Genomic DNA, 20,332 nt, shown 5'->3' on the forward strand with positions numbered 1-20,332 from the left:
GGGCTGGAGAGGAGCCTTGTGCACTGTGTTCTCTTGTTCCTGTTTTACAGGGGCGGTGTCTTCACACCTGGAGCAGCTTTCTCCAGAACGAAGTTGATTGACAGACTCAACCAGCATGGCATTGAATTTAGCGTCATTAGCAGCTCCGAGGTCTAAACATTTGAAGACTGACTGAATCATAAAATGCACGAACTAACAGCTTCTCTATTTGCTATAAACCTATCTGACTGTATGTGGAAGACTGTCAAGTCTAAAATATCTATACATTAAAAGCAGAAAATTATACTAGCTTATCCTAAACCTCATATCTCAGCTGTTTTATGATTTTATTGCTTGTGAGAGAAAACTAATATTCTCCTTGCCTTTTTATTGACAAATGAACTGGAAGATCAGATAGTGAAGGGTCCCTGTTTGTGTACTAACAGCTTTCCTTAGTGGCGGAACTTGACTGGTGTTAGGATGTGGCAGGAACTTGTGCCTTCCTTGCCGTGGGGTTGTGGGATCTCACCCTCCTGGGAGCTCCTCTGCATAGTGTGTGAGCATTTGCTAAGTAAGACTGTCCTTTTCTATTTTAGTCAATGTTCTCATCCACCTACAAGGACTGATTTTGGATTGTTTACCTACGTTGAATAATAAAGGGTTGTTAATTGAATGATGGGGTTTTGTTTTGTTTTGGTTTTGGTTTGGACTTCCGTGCTTATTGTACATTGGCACTGTTTTAAGTGGCCTGACCTATTTACTGCCAATAATTGGGTTAGTGCATCTTTTTATCCCCGATTTCATAACTGTGGTTAGTATTAAGCAAACAGCTTTTGACTTTCTATTGATCTTGACAGCCTCAGCAGAATTTTTCTCAAATTTGCTTTTTAAGCCACATTTTACATTGAAACACTAAAATAAGGAGAACATCTCTCCTATGAATTACAGGACACACACACACACACACACACACACACACACACATATACACTCAAAGCTGGGGATGATAACTGGGCGCTGGTGGTGCACGCCTTTGATCCCAGCACTCAGGAAGCAGAAGCAGGCAAATCTCTGTGAGTTCAAGGCCAGCCTGGTTTGTAGAGCGAGTTCTAGGACAGACAGTGATACCAAAGAAACCCTGTCTCAAAAAACAAAACAAAACAAACAAACAAAAAAAGACTGGGGATGTAGATTAGGTAGTAGTATGTGCCTAGCATACACAAGGTCCTGGGTTCGGGCCCTAGTACACACCTGTAATCTAGTACTGAGGAGGCAGAGGCAGGAAGATCAGAAGTTCAAAGTCATCCTCAGATATGTAGGGATTTGGAGAGCAGCCTGGACTACAGACCCTATCTCAACAATAAAACAGCAACATCTGAGACAGGCGCATGCAGTATTTGTACTGCTCCTTATGTAAAGAAAACAGCCGCCCATTTGTGGACATAACAGAGTAGTACTCATGCTTGGTGATCCTTCTCTGCTCTCTGTATGGAAGAATATTCAACTTGAAAAGAAAGGATCTTTTATTTTTAAAAATTATTTCTATTTAATTTTTTAACTGGCAAATAATGATATGTATTTATGAAATTCAGAATGAGTATGACTGGGGCTAGAGAGATAGCCAAGAGCACTTTCTAATTTTGCAGAGGACCCAGGTTTGATTATTAGCACCCACATCAGGTGGCTTATAATTGGTGACTCCAGCTCCAAGGGATCTGATGCCATCGTTTGTCCTCTAAGGGCACTTTGCACACATGTGGTACACACACATACTAGCACACACATAGACATAAAAATTATTTTTAAAAAAATGGCTTTTAGCTGAGCATAGTGGCGCACGCCTTTAATCCCAGCACTCAGAAGGCAGAGGCAGGTGGATCTCTGTGAGTTCAAGGCCAGCCTGGTCTACAGAGTGAGTTCCAGGATAACCAGGGCTACATAATTAGACCCTGTCTGGAAAGAAAAAAAAAGATATTTAAATACATTCACACATTATAGAATAAACAAATAAAAGTAATTGCATCTATCACCTCAGATTATTTACAATTTCTTTGTGATGAGAACACTTAAAATCCTTACTTAGTCACTGTTAACTATGGTGAGTTAGCCTGGGACAGAACACATACTTATTCCTTGTAACCTGTACCACTGAGGAAGGACTCCTCTTTTCTACTTACCACCTCCCTCAAGCTCCTGGCAGACACCATCCCACTGTCAGTTATTTTTTGTAGATATTAGATTAATAGTTCTCTCTGTAGGCAGAGTTTTCCTGTCTGGACTGCTGCTCCCAAATAACCACTTACAAATGCTTGGTTGATAGCTCAGACTTCTTACTAGCTAACTCTTACACTTAAATTAACCCATATTTCTTATCCATGCTTTGCCACATGGGTCATGGCTTATTACCTCATGTTCTACACATCCTGCTTTCTCGGCAGATGGCTGGCTGGTGACTCCCCTGACTCCGCCCTTCCTCTTCCCAGACTCCTCTGTGTCTGGCTGTCCCACCTATACTTCCTGCCTGGCTACTGGCCTGTCAGTTTTTTTATTAACCAATGAGAGTAATACATATTCACAGTGTACAGAAGGATTAATCCACAGCATCTCTCTGTGTAGTTTGATTATTCACTTAACACAATGATCCCTAAACTCACCCATGTTGTCACAAATTAGAATTCCCTGCTTTTAAAGAGAACTTTTATTTGTTCTTTGACAATTTCATACATGGATATAATACATTCCAGTTTCTCTCACCTCACCCTCTTTGATCACCCTTTAACCCCTGTTAACCCTGCCAGTCACTTCCCCACACTCATGACTTTTTGTTCTGTTACCCACTGAGTTTGACCGTGGCCTTCTGGGCACCCATAGTTTTGGGGCTACCCATTGGAGCCCAGTGGGCTTATCAGTGAGTACACAACTGAAGACAGTGACTGGCCCCAGTTCTGTCATAGTCAACAGTTCAGCAAGGAATGGCAGGGCCCAACGAGCCCCTACCCAACCTATGACTGCCAGCTGACAGGCCCCGGGCAGGCAGCTGCAGCCTGGTGATCATGGTTGCGATGGCTGTGCCATGCCCAGAACAAAGCATTCCACTGTCATTTTCCTCTCTTCCAACTCTTACATTCTTTCAGCACCCTCTTCCACAGTGTCCTCTGAGCTTTAGAGGGGGTGGTATAAATGTTCTGTCTAGAGATGAGCATTTAATTGTCACTTATCATCAGTACCTTGTCCAGCCATGATTCTCTGCATTCACAGCCATTCATTGCTAAGAGAAGCTTCTCTGATGGTGACTGTCATTTGTACAAAGGTATAAATATGAATATTTAGAAGGCAGTTTGGTGCCATCTCAGTTTAGTTAAACAATCCTGTTTCTCTTAAGGTTGAGTGGTATTCCCTTGTATACATATGTCATATTTAAAAAGCTGGCCATGCATAGATGGACACTTAAGCCTTACCTCAGCTTGAGAATATTGCTGCAGTGGACATGGAATATGGCTAGCTTTCAACATGTTGATTTCAGTTCTTTTGAATATACACACAGTAATGGGATTGCTTGATCATAAGATACTTCTGGTTTTGTTGTTTTGAGGAATCTTTGTGGAAGTACTGCATACATTAAGTGATAAATTATCATGAGACTTGAACAAGTTAACAAATGTTTGGAATTAAGATTACAGTCTGGCACCTGGTAAATGTGTGTTAACCTTCACTATTATTTTTTTTAAACTTTTAAAAATTTTATGTGCTTTGGTGTTTTGCCTGTATGTATGTCTGTGTAAAGTTGTTGGATCTCCTATAACTTGAGTTACAGACAGTTGTGAGCTGCTATGTGGGTGCTGGGAATTGAACCTGCGTCTTTTGGAAGAGCAGCCAGTGTTCTAAACCTCTGAGCCACCTCTCCAGCCCTAAGGGTCACTATTTTTGTGGCTTTGTTACCAGATGTTTCCCTGGCCATAAAAGATTTTCTTATAGACTCTTCCTAGAGTATTAGTGTCTGTCAGTCTCTGAGACTCACCAACCATTTGTGGGATCAATATCCACTGCAGGATGGACTGTCTACTGAAAGGAGTTGGCTAACATTCAGCTCTGCACCACAGAGATCCTACAGTACAACACTACTGCAGCTGAGCCAATTGAATGTATTTCAAATAAGCATATGAATAGAAAACGAGTAGGGGAAAACTCGTGGGTGGGTGGACTTGTTCAAGAGCAAGAGTACAAAATAAAAAATGTGAACTAACTATTGTCTATTTCTGACAACAAAAAGAAACAAAATCAACTAATCAGGCAGGTGTTATTTACAGTGTGGAATGGAAAAGCCAGGCATGTTGGCTCACACCTGCGGTCATAGCAGAAGGACCACTAAGAGTTGGAGGGCAGCCTGGGTTAAGAGTGAGACTCTGTCTCAAAAAATAAAAAGTAAACAGACAGGAGAAATGACTCAGTGCTTAAAAGCATGTGCTGGTCTCCCAGAGGACCCAAGATCAGTGCCCAGCAACCAAGGTGGGGTTGATGGCTGCTGCTAGTTCTAGCTCCAGATGATCCAACTCCCTCTTCTGGCCTAAAAAGGTACCACACACATGTACAGAGATACAGACATACATACACACACAATAAAATTGTTCTTTTTTAAAAAGGAAAAAGGAAAGGAATGTGAATTATTTCCCAGGAAAGCATTGATGGTAATGCTTACTGAGCATGCTCTCTGCCAGGCATTCTGCCAGAAAGGTGGTAAGCATTAACCATCCCAGATAACTGATGAGTAAAGCGAGGTCAGTGAGTTGTCCCACACTGTACAATGTAGAAGTGATAGATTTAGCCAGGATTGAACTGTGAGCAATCAAATCCAGAGCTCCAGGTTCTGAACCTTCACCACAGACATCTCCCCTCACCATCCTGTATACATGTTAATTTTTTTTTATAGATTTTTAAATCCATTTAAGGCTCAGTGTGGGTCTAGGGATACAGAGGCAAGATAAGGCCAGTTTGGTCCACATAACAAGGCCTTGTCAGAAAAGAGGCAAGTGGAGGCATCTTACCTAAAATGGTAGACGCAGTTATGTGAGTCAGAGCATGTTTTCAGCTTGCTCATCTTCACTGTTGGGTATGCAGTAGATACTCTTTCTTCTTCTTCACTATGACAGCAACATCATTTTTCAGCTTCTGTAAGCTGGATTCAAGTAGGTCTTCCAAATCTTTGAGCATCAGTGACTGTTGGTGCACAAAAGGTCGAAGCATTTCATCATCTTCCTAAAGATTAAATGAAAGAAAAAAATGACAGATTTCATATGACTAGAATAAAAATATTTAGTACATGTGAATGAGGTGTCCAGTAAATGTTCCCACGTGGCTAGAGAAGTGCATTGGACCATTTTGAGCAGTCAGTAGTGACCCAGAGCAGGCACTTGAGGAAGGCCATTTGAATCTACCAAGAGTAGGTGAGATCATCCGTAATTTCAGATCGGAATGTTCTGTGTTCTTTCAGTACTATAGACATTGAGACTTGCACAAGAACTCCCAGATGTAGGGGTTTGCTGATTTATTCCCTGCCCAGTGGAAGCAAGTACCACTGAGAAGGGATTCCAGAGTCCAGTGAGCATTAGCAGAGGGCAGGGTGGGGAAGACAGGTGACTTAGCACCTGGTTGGGCTCCAGTTTGCTTCCTGCATTGTCAATAGATTCCTGCCTATTCAGATCCTTTGCCAATTATTTCTCCCAATGAATTTTCCATGTTTCTTTTCCCTATTTCAAAGGTAATCATTTATATATTCTGAACTCTAATAGTTGATGATATTAATGGGTTAGCATTCAGGAAGTTTTAGATTTTAGGGCCCTTTGGCTTTTTGAGTGAGACATGTTCATCCAGTTAAAATCCATGAAAATATCCCAAAATCAAAGAACCCTGAAGCATTTTAGATAAGGGATAGTCAACCTATGATATGAGTTGGTTTGTACTTATTCTTGTGTGTCTAGTGGGAAGGAAGGGGTTCACAGGTGTGCCTGGGAGAGCCTGGAGTCAATCTCAGTTGTTCATAAGGAGCAGTCCACCTTGATTTTTTTTTTTTGAGGCAGATCTCTGTCGTGAAGCCCACTGAATAGGCTAGGCTGACTGGCTGGCGAGCTGCAGAGATCCCCTGCCTGCCTTTCCCTAGGACTGGGATTTTACACGCTCCCGCCATGCTTGGCTTTTTATATATGGCTCTTGGAGTTAAACTCAGGCCCTCCTGCTTGTGCTGCAGGCATTTTACCAGCAGAACCACCTTCCCAGCCCTGAGTGCTTACCATTAACTTTACTTATGGGGCCTGTCTGAGTCAGGGTTTCTATTGCTGTGAAGAGACACCATGACCACAGCATCTCTTAGAAAGGAAAACATTTAACTGTGGCTGGCTTACAGTTGTAGAGGTTTAGTCCATTATCATCACGACAGGAAACGGAGGCATACAGGCAGACGTGGTGCTAGAGAAGGAGTTGAATTCTACATCTTGATCCACAGACATCAGAAGTAAAATGAGACACGCTTCCTCCAACAAGGCCACACCTACTCTCACAAGGCCACACCTCCTAACAGTGCCACTCTTGTTGCAGGATATTTGATCACACAGTGAACCCTGAGATTGCATTACTTCCTGAAAAAGCCTGCAAAGCTTTGGTGTGACTCAGTCCTAGCACACACCTTTAATCCAAGAGTTTTCTGTTTGAATATTGTAGACAGGATTAATTAAGGTCAACCATACGTCAAGAAGTGGGGCAAGCAACCAGTTGACAGGAAAATAATCACAGAGAGTATGAGGGAGTCAGGAGGGTGGAGAAAGAGACACACACAGGAAGTAGAAGGGAAGAACAACCAGTTGGAGTTTTGTTTGAAAGGTCTTCAGAGGAGGAAGGTCAGCTGGGTGCTTGCTCTGCCTCTCTGAGCTAGCAGGCTTTCACCCCAGCATCTGGCTCCTGAGTCTTTATTGGTAAAATCAAATGATTGAGATTTTGTTAAAAACAACATTTGGCACCAAATGTGGGGCATGACCACATGGACAGAGAAATCACGTTAGCTGCGGACAAACTGAGAAGCCATCTGGTTTGGTAAGACTAGGAAGTACTCAAGGAGAGAGTTAAGTAATATTAAAAAGAAAAATCTTTCCTACATTAAGGATGGGAAATATCATAATTCAGGGTGTTAGGGTCCTGTATAGTGTTACTTCAAATGGCATGAAAATAGAAAATGAAAAGATAGATGATTTAACAGAGATTGACATAATACCAATTATAATTACTATCAGTCTGGTAATTCATATTTTATCCTTAATAGTCATGGTGGTTTTTTTTTTGTGCCAACTATGAAAAGTGGATTGATAAGACACATGCCTTAGAAAGACTTATAAATGAAAATAAGAAAAATACTCAGACACAGACAGAGGAATTTAGAGAACTACCAAGCCACCACATGATGAAACTGAAGAGGAGCGACCCAAAGTTGTTAGAAAACCAACCTTAATTTATCTAGTTACTATGCAAGAACTGCCAGCAGATGATACACACCCCCAAGGTTATCAGGAAGTTAAATGGAGTCCTATAGAAATATTAGATTTGAGGAGATTTAAGGAAGCAGTCATTTCATATGGTATATATTCACTCTATGTGAAGCAGATATTAAATTCATGGGCAACAGAATTATCCCACAAGACTGGAAAGATTTGGCAACAGCAATATTGGAAGCTGGTCCTCGGTTAATAATGGCAAACCTGGTGGAAAGAGGAAGCTAGGGGCATAGAACAGTGAACTAGGGCTAGAGGTGTTAATACTTCCCAAGATCAGCTTCTAAGTGAAGGTCAATATGCTGAGTTACAAAGGCAATTTGAGTTTGATGTCACACCATGGCACTATATTGTTTAGCAGCTTTAAATGCTTGGGATGAAGTTGAAGAATCAGAAAAGAGGTCTATGGTGATATTTTATTTGTATTAAAATGTTATTTGTATGTTAATAAATAAAGTTGCCCGGGGGTCAGAGCTATTAGCAAGCCATAGGAAAGCAGGGCAGTGGTAGCGTACGCTTGTAATTCCAGCACTTAGTAGGCAGAGCTTGGTAAGTCTCTGTGTGTTCAGGGATACAGCCATTATTGGATACACATGCCTTTAATCTTAATACCAATCATGGAAAACCTGGAGGCCTATACAGACAGGCTGTGAGGAGGCGGTCATGTGGTTGGGTTTACAACCAATGAGAAGGCAGGACAGGAACTCTATATAAAGACTTTAACACAGGGGTAGCTCTGGTTCGGAGAGGTAGGACCACTGCAGGAGGAAGGGTAAGGTTTTGGCTCTTGGCTCTGACCTCTTGGCTTTCTTCTTTGCATTGGTTCTGTGTTTATTGTTTGATGGGAAGGTTGGATACATCTACATTTGGCGCCCAACGTGACAAGAATTCATTAAAAACCGATTGGCTTGGCTTGGCGGCAGGTCCGGTTTCCAGCCTGGGCGGCCTGGCTGCCTAGCTTGGGCCCAGGCCTGACTGACCCGCAGCTGGAACTGCTACAAACAACTCAGACCTGCCCCGCTGAACAGGGCCCCTGCCTGTAAAGCCAAGGCTTGACTCGGCTCAAGCGGCTACACTTTCTCTCTCTCTCTCTCTCTCTCTCTCTCTCTCTCTCTCTCTCTCTCTCTCGCTCTCTCTCGCTGGATTCACACCTCGAACACCAGGTGGCTGTGAAATTCCCTGGGATTCTACTGTTCTACCCAGACTTGGTAAGTCAATTAACATATCTATTTAAAAGAGAATTTTTTTCTACATTAAAAAAAAAATGGGCTTTATGTGTACATTGGAAGAAAATTGGGCTTTGTTTGAAATTTTAGGCACTCTGACAATGGAACAACTATATGAAAAGATTAATATTGATCGAATTATTCAGTTTATTACTTTTCTTATCCTCATTTTACTATTTAAAAAGATCGTCAACTTAAGTGCCAGGATAACAGTCTTAGAAAAACTTGTTAAACCGGTAAAAATGAATTATAGAGAAATTCAAATTCAGACAGAAGAAATAAATAGTGAAGTTGTTTCAAAATTGGATCGTAAGGTTACAGAAAGAAAGCCAGTTTTCACACAATCACCCTTAATTTATCCAGTAGCCGTACAGCAGCTACCTGATGAAGAGAATGAACAAAATACTTGGGTTCCAGTTGAAATGTTAGACTTACGAAGATTTAAGGAGGCAATAGCATCTTATGGCATGCACTCCCCATATGTAAAGCAAATGTTAAACACCTGGTCAACTTGTAATAGGATTATACCAAAGGACTGGCGGGAATTGGCACAGGCTGTTCTTGAACCCGGACAAAATCTCCAGTGGAAAATGTGGTTCAGTAATGAGGCTAAAAATATAGAAAGACAATGGAGGGATAGCGGAATACAAGTCTGCCAGGATCAGCTTATTGGCGAAGGCCAATATGCTTCAGTACAAACACAATGTTCATATGATGTCCAAACCCTACTTCTATGTAAAACGGCAGCTTTGAATGCATGGGACAGAGTTGAAGAACCAGGAAAAAAAACTGAGTCATTTACAAAGGTTATACAGGGCCCCAAAGAATCTTTCACAGACTTCTTACAAAGATTGACTTCAGCAGTACAAAAAATGGTCCCGAATTCAGAGGCTAGTCAGATAATAATTGAATCTTTAGCCTTTGAGAATGCAAATGCAGCGTGCAAAAGAATAATTAGGCCGTTAAAGGCAAGATCTGCACCTTTGGAAGATTGGATTAGAGATACAGTTAATGTAGAGGCTTATGACCATGATGATATGTGGGTAGGAAAAGCAATTTCAAAAGGTTTGAGCAATGTTAGATGTTTTGGATGTGGAAAGCAAGGACATTTGAAAAGGGATTGTAAACAGGTCATTCCTAGAAATAATGTTTATTCAAGGAACACTGGCAACAGAATGCCCCTTCCTTCTGGAGTATGCAGAAGGTGTGGTAAGGGAAAACACTGGACTAACGAATGTAGATCAACAAGGGACAGACAGGGTAACCCTCTGCCTCGACCTTCGGGAAACTCCCAGAGGGGCCTCAGGCAGGCCCCCACAGTAAATCCAGTTCAAACCTTTCCTGCAGTTGTAGAGGAAACCCCTATTCAAAGCAACTAAATAACCAAATGTCTATTGGAATAAATCATGTTAGTCGAGATGATGAAACAGAGAAAATAGGAAATACAGGAAAAAACATAAAGAAAATTTTTTGGCAAACTTCTATTAATGAACAAAGACCAAAACTAACAATAAAAATAAATGGTGTTTTGTTGTCTGGTCTGGTAGACACAGGTGCTGACATTACCATAATTGCACCAGAATTTTGGCATCCAACTTGGCCTCTTCAGGAGGTAAACATTCAACTCTTAGGAATTGGGACATTATCTAGAGTGAAACAAAGTGTAAGATGGCTTGAATGTATAGGTCCAGAAGGACAGAAAGGAAAATTAAAACCATATATGGCTAACATAGCTATGAACCTGTGGGGTCGAGACTTGTTACAACAGTGGAATACTCAGATTAATATCCCTCCAATCTCAGAAACAAATCATAAATTAGTACATGTTTCTGAGAGAAATATTAAAAGATATTATTCTAATGAGTGCTCACCAGCCATCCATGTCATACAAGAACAGGGCACAACAACTGATAATCTTCCAAAAACATTAACAGCTCTACCTTTAAAATGGTCAACAGACAAGCCTGTATGGGTTCAGCAATGGCCTTTAACAACAGAGAAACTCCAGGCTTTACAAGAGCTGGTGGAAGAACAGTTAAATGCTCATCATATTGAAGAATCAACCAGCCCTTGGAATTCTCCTGTATTTGTTATAAAAAAAAAATCTGGTAAATGGAGAATGGTAACAGACCTTAGAGCAATTAACAAAGTAATTCAGCCAATGGGCTCTTTACAATCTGGAATTCCTTTACCTACTCTGTTACCAAAAGGCTGGCCTCTCATAGTTATTGATTTAAAAGACTGTTTCTTTTCAATACCCTTACAAGAAAAAGACAGAGAAAGATTTGCTTTCACAGTGCCTACTTATAATAATTCTCAACCGGTTAAAAGATTTCAATGGAGGGTTCTCCCACAGGGAATGTTGAATAGCCCAACTTTGTGCCAATATTTTGTAAAACAGCCATTAGAAGTGGTACGTAAAAAATTTCCTAAATCTATAGTTTATCATTATATGGATGACATTTTATTAGCTGATTCAAATGCAGATACTTTAGAAAGAATGTTTGAAAAAGTAAAGAAAATTTTGCCTTGCTGGGGATTACAAATTGCTTTAGAAAAGGTACAAAGAGGAGATTCTATTAATTATTTAGGATATAAAATAGAACTTCAAAAAATTAGACCTCAAAAAGTGCAAATTAGGAGAGATCGACTACAGACTCTTAATGACTTTCAAAGATTATTTGGAGACATTTCTCATCTAAGAACTATTGTTGGGGTAAAAAATGATGAACTGAATAATTTGTTTAAAACCTTAGAAGGTGATAAGGACTTAAATAGTCCAAGAGAATTATCACCTGAAGCTGAGAAAGAATTGGCCTTGGTAGAAAAGAAAGTACATGAAGGGCACGTAGATCGTATTGATCCAAAGCTGGATTGCATTTTGGTTATTTTACCTTCTAGGCATTCCCCAACAGGAATATTAATGCAAAGGGAAGATATTATATTGGAATGGATATTTTTACCAAATAAACCAAATAAAAAATTAAAAACTTATGTTGAAAAAATCTCTGACTTGATTTGGAAAGGAAAATTGAGACTTCGTCAATTAGCAGGAATAGACCCAGCAGAAATTGTCGTACCTTTAACTAAGGAGGACATTGAAAAATTATGGATAGAAAATGAAGCTTGGCAAAAAGCTTGTAGTAATTTTTTGGGAGAAATTAACAGCAAATATCCCAAAAGCAATAGAATTGATCTTATAAAGAGAGCTGATTGGATCTTGCCTCAAATTGTGAGGAAAAAACCCATATCTGGAGTTCGTACATTTTATACAGATGCCAACAAACAAGGAAAGGCAGGTTACAAATCAGAAAATTTAAGTAAAGTGGTTCAAAGTCCTTATAATTCAGTTCAAAAATCAGAATTGTATGCTATTCTGTTGGTATTAATGGATTTTTCAGAACCTCTCAATATAGTAACTGACTCTCAGTATGCTGAAAGAGTAGTATTACATATTGAGACTGCAGAATTTATCCACGATGCTTCAGAATTAACTTCATTATTTATTCAATTACAAGATACAATCAGAAAACGGAGTCATCCTTTATATATAACTCACATCCGATCCCATACTGGTCTGCCAGGCCCTCTAGCACAAGGCAATGATGAGATTGATAAATTATTGATAGGAAATGTGCTGGAGGCCTCAGAATTTCATAAAAAACATCATGTAAATAGTAAAGGTTTAAAAAAGGATTTTTCCATAACCTGGCAACAAGCCAAAGAAATAGTAAAGAAATGTCCTACTTGTTCCTTCTACAATCAAACACCATTACCAGCAGGATGTAACCCAAAGGGTACTCAGAGGAATGAAATCTGGCAGATGGACGTGTTTCACTTTGCAGAATTTGGAAAACTGAAATATGTACACCACACTATCGATACTTATTCAGGATTTCAATGGGCAACTGCTTTGAGTTCTGAAAAAGCTGATTCTGTAATCACTCATTTGCTAGAAGTTATGGCCATTATGGGTATACCTGCACAAATCAAAACTGATAATGCTCCATCATATGTCTCTGTTAAAATGAAACAGTTTTTTGCTTATTATAATATAAACCATGTTACAGGTATACCACATAATCCTACAGGTCAAGCAGTTATAGAAAGATCAAACAGAACTCTAAAGGATATGCTAAACAAACAAAAAGGAGTAACAAAAACCCCCAGAAATAGACTACATAATGCTCTATTAACTTTGAATTTTCTCAATGCCAATGAGAAAGGAACAACAGCTGCAGAGAGACATTGGATAATAGAAAAAACTACAGAATTAAATCAACCTATATACTTTAAGGATGTGCTGACCTCAGAATGGAAACCAGGGTATGTGTTACGTTGGGGACGAGGTTTTGCTTTTATTTCTACAGGAGAAGACAAGCTGTGGGTACCATCAAAATTGATAAAGGTTCGATTTGAACAAGAGAGACCTCTTAATTAGAGGAGGTGATAGTTCATCAACTATCGTAAACATCCAATTTAAACTAACTTACACCAGTAACACATGCCTTTTCATTTAATCAGATAACTTGTCAAAAAGGAACATCCCCACAAAACCTTGGGGAAAGGTTTTTGTTTTTGTCTTTTAGGAGAATGAAGGTTAAGGAATTTGAAGAACACTGGACAAATGAGACAACTGAAGAAAAGGAACAAATCATCTATCCTAAGAAACAGAGTGAAATGGCGTATGGGTATGTTATCTAAAAAAATTTTATGTCTTCCTAAATGTTTGTTTCTGCTTTTCTTTAAAGATTTAACACTATTTAACTTCTAATAGTCCCAGTTCAATTAAAATTTAAAGCTGACTTTGGAGTTGGAGAATGGCTCTCTCCTTCTTTAAACTCAAGCATGTTGTTAAAAGGAAAATGCAAACTCCCTGTATCATGCCAGAGGAAAAGAGCCATCTTCTGCTATGGGACAGGAGAAAAGCCAAATTAATTAAGGGACTATTCTATTACGAATCTCAACTCTTTGATTCTATTCTGATTCTTTAAACTTTTCTTAAAGTATGAATTTTATATCAAAATTTACAAGATCAATATATATAGATATATATACATTTTAAACTTTGTTAAGATATAAATGGTCATATAGAGTACTAACTAATTCTAAAAAGTGGCATTTATAGTCTTTGTGTTCGAGTCTCTTATCAGTTTTTTGCAGGAAATCACGGTTAGGCCTAACATCAACTGAAGTCTCCAGGAAGAAGATGGGGCCCCACAACAACAACAATTCCACGTGGACAATAACAACATCACTAAGCTGACAAACATCATCTACAGATCAGCTTTGAACTACAAAGTGCTCAGAGCAATTTTGAGAAGAGCTAGCTGAGATGATCCAATCTCAAAGACTACTTGAATAAGGATTTGAGATAAACCCTGAATTTTGGCATTATACACAGACTGGATAACGAAGGATATATTTACCTTTCCTAGAATTTGACAATTAACCTAAAATTTTTCTTTCAGGATAAAGATACCTTCGCCCATACCCAGCAGGAAGCAATTTCAAGAATACGACGCCCACATTCCCAAAGAGGTGGTGTGGGGCGGTTGGTTTTTTTTGGTCTTTTAATGGGTTTTGGGTCTGGGATAATTTTCATTGATTAGGGGGGTTGGTTACAAGTTGTTGTCAAGGGTTAGGAAAAAGGCTAAGCAAAGGAGATTAGATTTAAGGTTCTTATTAAAAAAAAAAAAAAGAAAGAAAGAAAGAAAAGAAAAATGTAAATACTTTACATTGGATTGGATTGTTTTATATTGTATACAAATTATATATATTGAAATTGATATTGTTAGAAAATGTTATATATATTTTTCTAATTGTACCGTTCATCTAACAATGTAATGCAATTTTCTGATCCTTGAATGTTATTACCAACTATTAGGATATAAAGAAATGAAAGTTAGTAGTTAGATATTATAATAGAACTTGTAGTTATATTAGGTATGTTTTCAAGATTGAGTAGATATATTTTAGATAGACAGGTTATCTTCAAACCCTTCAGAGATCTACAGAATATGGCATTTAAAATGTTTTAATAACTTAGAAAATTTTTCTTTTTTGTTATGACTATGAGACATGTCGACTCCTGGCAGTACCAATCTACTTCAGAGAAAATATGGGCATTGAAGAAACTGCATATGGAGTTAACTTTCATTGTGGCAAAAGTTAGCCACTGGACAACAAAGTATCCTCGAATCAACAGGACAAAATGGACAAACAGGACATAAAACAAAGGATTACTGATTCTTGCCAAAACAAGTGTGGTTATGGCTTTATCAAAAGGCATCTTCAGAGGCCAGGACAAAATGGCACCATCCCTGAAGTGGCCTTCGCAATTCGAAAAAGGTACAGTGCCCTTTTCTTCGAAGGCAGCTGAACAGGCAGTGGGCCGATGGCCTCTGATGTGCAATGGAACAGCAGCTGAAACAGTTATTCTTGAAGAGTAACTAAGCTCACGCCTCTCAATAGTAGACTGGCATTTGATGGAGGGATATGGAGAAGAATGGGATGCTGAGATGAAGCCATATATACACAGCCAGGAAGAATGGACAGCTGAGTTGGAAAACCATCAGCAATTTCCAGAATTTGAAATCCTGAATCATGACATGACACTGGTGGAATTCAGGTGTTTCTGGTACATGGACTACTCTCACTCAATGTGAGGTTGAACTGTTGACCTTGTGTACATCCTGCTTCACAAATGAGTCTGTCGAATATGCTGGGCCTATAGGCTGAAGATGATGCCCCAGCACTTTGGAGAAACCTCAGGTGACTGTCCAGACAGCTGTCTGTTTCTGTCAACTCACAAATTTTTTGGAGGTTGCTTATGTGCACTTCCTGTTTTTATTTTTGTTAGCTAATATTATTTCCTTCTTGGGTCTCTGAGGGAGTTGAAGATTAGTTAGTTATAGTTGAAGGTTAGTTAGTTATAGTTGAAGATTAATTAGGATACATTTTGGACTTACCAAAATAGGATAGATAATGAAATTATTTTCTCTGAATTTGTCAAATACAAATGGACTAGACATTGTTTAGGTATTTATTACTTGTATATATTGTATATAGTTATTGTCCTTTTGTATATAGTTTTTCTTATATTATAAGCTTTTTCTTTTTTTTCCTTTTTATTAAAATAGAAAAGGGGAAATATGGTGATATTTTATTTGTATTAAAATGTTATTTGTATGTTAATAAATAAAGTTGCCCGGGGGTCAGAGCTATTAGCAAGCCATAGGAAAGCAGGGCAGTGGTAGCGTACGCTTGTAATTCCAGCACTTAGTAGGCAGAGCTTGGTAAGTCTCTGTGTGTTCAGGGATACAGCCATTATTGGATACACATGCCTTTAATCTTAATACCAATCATGGAAAACCTGGAGGCCTATACAGACAGGCTGTGAGGAGGCGGTCATGTGGTTGGGTTTACAACCAATGAGAAGGCAGGACAGGAACTCTATATAAAGACTTTAACACAGGGGTAGCTCTGGTTCGGAGAGGTAGGACCACTGCAGGAGGAAGGGTAAGGTTTTGGCTCTTGGCTCTGACCTCTTGGCTTTCTTCTTTGCATTGGTTCTGTGTTTATTGTTTGATGGGAAGGTTGGATACATCTACAGAGGTCTGAGTCATTTACTAAAAATTATACAAGGCCCAAAAGAAGCCTTCACTGATTTTTTTCAAAGATTGACTTCAGCTGTAAATAGAATACTATCAGATCCAGAAGTCAGACAAATATTAATTGAATCTTTGGCTTTTGAAAATGCTAATTCAGAATGCAAATGGATGATTAGGCCTTTAAAGGCAAGATTGGCACGAATAGATAGATGGATTAGAAATATGGATGGTATTGGATCTCACATTTATGATGCTACTCTGATAAGAGAAGTAATTTCTAAAAGTTTTAAGAAAAATCAAAATGTTAGATGTTTTAATTATGGTAAACAAGGTCATTTCAAAAGAGACTATAGACAGGGCATTCCTAGAAACAATGCTTTTTTCTAGGAATAATCCAAACAGAAAGCCCCTTACCTTCTGGAATATGCAGAAGGTGTGGCAAAGTATGGCATTGGAATGAATGCAGATCAACAAGGGAGAGGCAAGGTAACCCTTTGCCACTGGGAAATGCCCTAAGGTGCCTCTAGCAGGCCCAGATATCAAATTTGATTTAATCATTCCCTGTCAATATCAGAGAAACTCATCCACAGAGCAATTAAAAGATTTAATGCCTGTTATTAAAAACAGCCCTGCTCTGGATGTAATCAAGGACAGAACAGCTTCAGTAGATAAAAAATTCAAGAGACTAGAAAACAAGTATTTTGGCAACTGGATAAATGATTAGAGACCAAAGCTAAAAATACAAATAAATGGCATTGAAATGGAAGGTTTAGTGGACACAGGGGAAGATATAACAATAGTTTCACCAAAATCTTGGCATCTAGATCGGCCTCTTCAGGAGGTAAATATTCAGCTTCTAGGGATGGGAACTTCATCTCAGATAAAAAAGTAAAAGATGGATCAAGTATATATTGGGTCAGAAGGACAAATAGGAAAATTAAAGCCACATGGAGCTAATATAGCCATGAATTTATGGGGACATGATTTCTTACAGCAATGGAAAACACAGATTAACATTCCTCCAGTCTCAGAAACATACCATAAAATAAAGAATGCTTCTGAGAAAAATATTAAAAGGTATTATCAAGAGCAGTCACAGACTGTTCAGGTTGTACATAAGCAGGACACAACAGCTGCTGATCTTTCCAAGGAACCAAGAGCCCTACCTTTAAAATGATTGACTGGCAAACCTGTCTGGGTGGGACAATGGCCTTTGACATCAGAAAAATGACAGGCCTTACACTAGATGGTACAGGAGCAGCTAAATTCTCAACATATTGAAGAGTCAAGAAGTCCTTGGAATTCTCTTGTATTTGTCATTAAAAAGAAATCTGGAAAATGGGGAATGTTAACAGATTTAAGAGTCATAAATAATGTGATCCAGTCAATGGGCTCTTTACAGCCTGGAATTCCCTTGCCTTCTTTATTATCTAAGGGGTGGTCTACTATAGCAACTGATTTAAAGGACTGCTTTTTTTTTTTTTACTATACCTTTACAAGAACAATATAGAGAAAAATTTGCCTTCACAGTGCCTACTTATAATAATCTCAATATGCTAAAAGGTATCACTGGGTATGAGGACTGGAGAGATGGCTCAGTGGTTAAGAGAATTGACTGCTCTTCTAGGGGACCAGGGTTCAATTCTCAACACCCACATGGCAGTTCACAACTGCCTGTAACTTCTGTTCCAAGGCTCCAACACAGACATACATGCAGGCAAAACACCAATGCACACAAATAAAAAATAAATAAACTGAAATAAAAGGTATCACTGGAAAGTTCTTCCACAGTGAAGAACTTTGTGTTACTGTTTTATTAAATAGCCCCACCTTGTGTCAATATTTTGTACAACAGCCATTAGAACTAATTCATAAATAGTTTCCTCAATCTAAAATTTATCATTATAAAAATGGTATCTTACTGGCTGATTCAGACTCAGATATCTTAGAAAAAAATGTTTGATGAAGTAAAGAAAATTTTGTTTTGCTAGGGATTACAAACTGCTCCTGAAAAAAAATATGAAGAGGAGATTCTATCAGTTATCTAGGACACCAGATAGGTTTACAGAAAATTGAACCACAGAAAGTACAAATCAGAAGATATCAATTGCAAACTTTTAATGATTTTCAAAAATTGCTGGGAGATATTAACTGGCTGTGGCCCACAATTGGATTAACTCCTCAAGAGCTATGGAATTTATTTCAAACCTTACAAGGTGATGAGGACTTAAAGAGTTGAAGAAAATTGTCAGCTGAGACTGAGAGAGAATTGGCTTTGGTAGAAAAGAAATTATGGAGTACAGATGTGGATCATTTGGATACAGAGCTTGATTGCATTTTGGTTATTGTGTCTTCACTCATTCTCCCGCAGGAGATTGCAGAGAGAAGACAATATCTTAGAAGGGATAATTTTAGCACACAACAGAGTAAAAAATTAAAGACCTATGTAGAAAAGGTTTCTGAATTGATTCTGAAAGGAAAATTGAGACTTCATCAATTAGCAGTAATAGACCCATCAGAAATTGTGGTACCTTTTACTAATGCTGACATTGCCTCATTATGGGCAGAAAATGAACACTGGCAAAGAGATTGCAGTAATTTTTTGGGAGAGATTAACAACAGATATCTGAAAAGCAACAGACTTCAGTTTATAAAAGAACTAATTGGATTTCCCTCATACAGTAAAAGGGACACCAATTTCTGGCACCCCTATATTCTATACTGATGCAAATAAATCAGGAAAGTCAGGTTATAGGTCAAGAAAAATAAGTAAAGTGGGTCAAAGCCCTTATGATTCATTTCAAAAATCAGCTGTATGTCATTCTTATGGTAGTATTAGATTTTCCTGAATCTCTTAAAATAGTTACTGACTCTCAATATGCAGAAAGGATTGTTTTACATACTGAAGGCACTAAACTTATTCTGAATGATGCAGAATTAACTTTGCTATTTATTCAACTAAACAAGTAACCAGAAATAGAAACCATCCATTGTATATAACACGTATCAGATCTCAATACAGACCTACCAGGCCCTCCAGCACAAGGTAATAATGAAATGTATCAGCCATTAATAGGAAATATGTGAAAAGTCTCAGACTTTCATAAGAAACACCATGTTAATAACAAAGGTTTGAAGAAAGGTTTTTTTCTATCACTTGGCAACAAGCCAAGGAAATTATAAAGAAATGTCGTACTTGTTCTTTGTATAATCAAACTCCACTACCTAAAGTAACCCAAAAAGCATCCAAAGAAATGAAATTTGGCAAATGGACGTGTTTCATTTTGCAGAGTTTGGAAAATTAAAGTATGTGCATCATACTATAGATACATACACAGGCTTTCAATGGGCAACTGCTAGAGTCCTGAAAAGGCTGATTCTGTAATTACACAGTTATTGGATGGTATGGCTATTATGGGGCTACTTGTACAAATTAAGACTGAAAATGCTCCAGCATATGTCTCTTAGTAAAAATGAAACAGTTTTTTGCATATTACAACATAAATCATATTACAGGTATACCACAAATTCCTACAGGACAAGCAGTTATAGAAAAATTTAATCACACTTTAAAAGATATGCTTAATAAACAAAAAGGGGCAATAAAGACCTTCAGAGATAGTGTACTGGCTGATTTTGTGTGTTAACTTGACACAAACTAGAGTCATCAGAGAGGAAGGAGCCTCAGTTGAGGAAATGCCTCCACAAGATTCAGCTGTAAGGCATTTTCTCAATTAGTGATCAGTGGTGGAGAGCTTAGCTCATTGTGGGTGGTGTCATCCCTAGGCTGGTGGTCCTGGGTTCTATAAAAAAAAAAAAAGCAGCCGGGGCGGTGGTGGCGCACGCCTTTAATCCCAGCACTCGGGAGGCAGAGCCAGGCGGATCTCTGTGAGTTCGAGGCCAGCCTGGTCTCCAAAGCGAGTTCCAGGAAAAGCGCAAAGCTACACAGAGAAACCCTGTCTCGAAAAACCAAAAACAAACA

The 20,332-nt window shown here is 38.7% G+C and overlaps 2 protein-coding genes across 2 annotated transcripts in view; one reads left to right on the forward strand and one right to left on the reverse strand.

The window, feature by feature from the left end:
- Nucleotides 1–652, forward strand: part of Sccpdh (saccharopine dehydrogenase (putative)) — a 25,026-nt gene extending 24,374 nt beyond the window's left edge. The window contains exon 12 of the mRNA XM_052737791.1: nucleotides 51–652. Coding sequence (XP_052593751.1) covers nucleotides 51–156 — 106 coding nt within the window. The 3' untranslated portion in view covers nucleotides 157–652. The remainder of the gene's footprint in view (nucleotides 1–50) is intronic.
- LOC128110054 (kinesin-like protein KIF28) overlaps nucleotides 540–20,332 on the reverse strand; it is a 66,671-nt gene continuing 46,878 nt past the window's right edge. Inside the window, exon 23 of the mRNA XM_052737790.1 lies at nucleotides 540–5,232. Coding sequence (XP_052593750.1) covers nucleotides 5,077–5,232 — 156 coding nt within the window. The 3' untranslated portion in view covers nucleotides 540–5,076. The remainder of the gene's footprint in view (nucleotides 5,233–20,332) is intronic.

This window comes from Peromyscus californicus, unplaced genomic scaffold, assembly GCF_007827085.1.
Source record: "Peromyscus californicus insignis strain IS unplaced genomic scaffold, ASM782708v3 Scaffold_14__1_contigs__length_90479793_seg_2, whole genome shotgun sequence".
Taxonomy (NCBI): domain Eukaryota; kingdom Metazoa; phylum Chordata; class Mammalia; order Rodentia; family Cricetidae; genus Peromyscus; species Peromyscus californicus.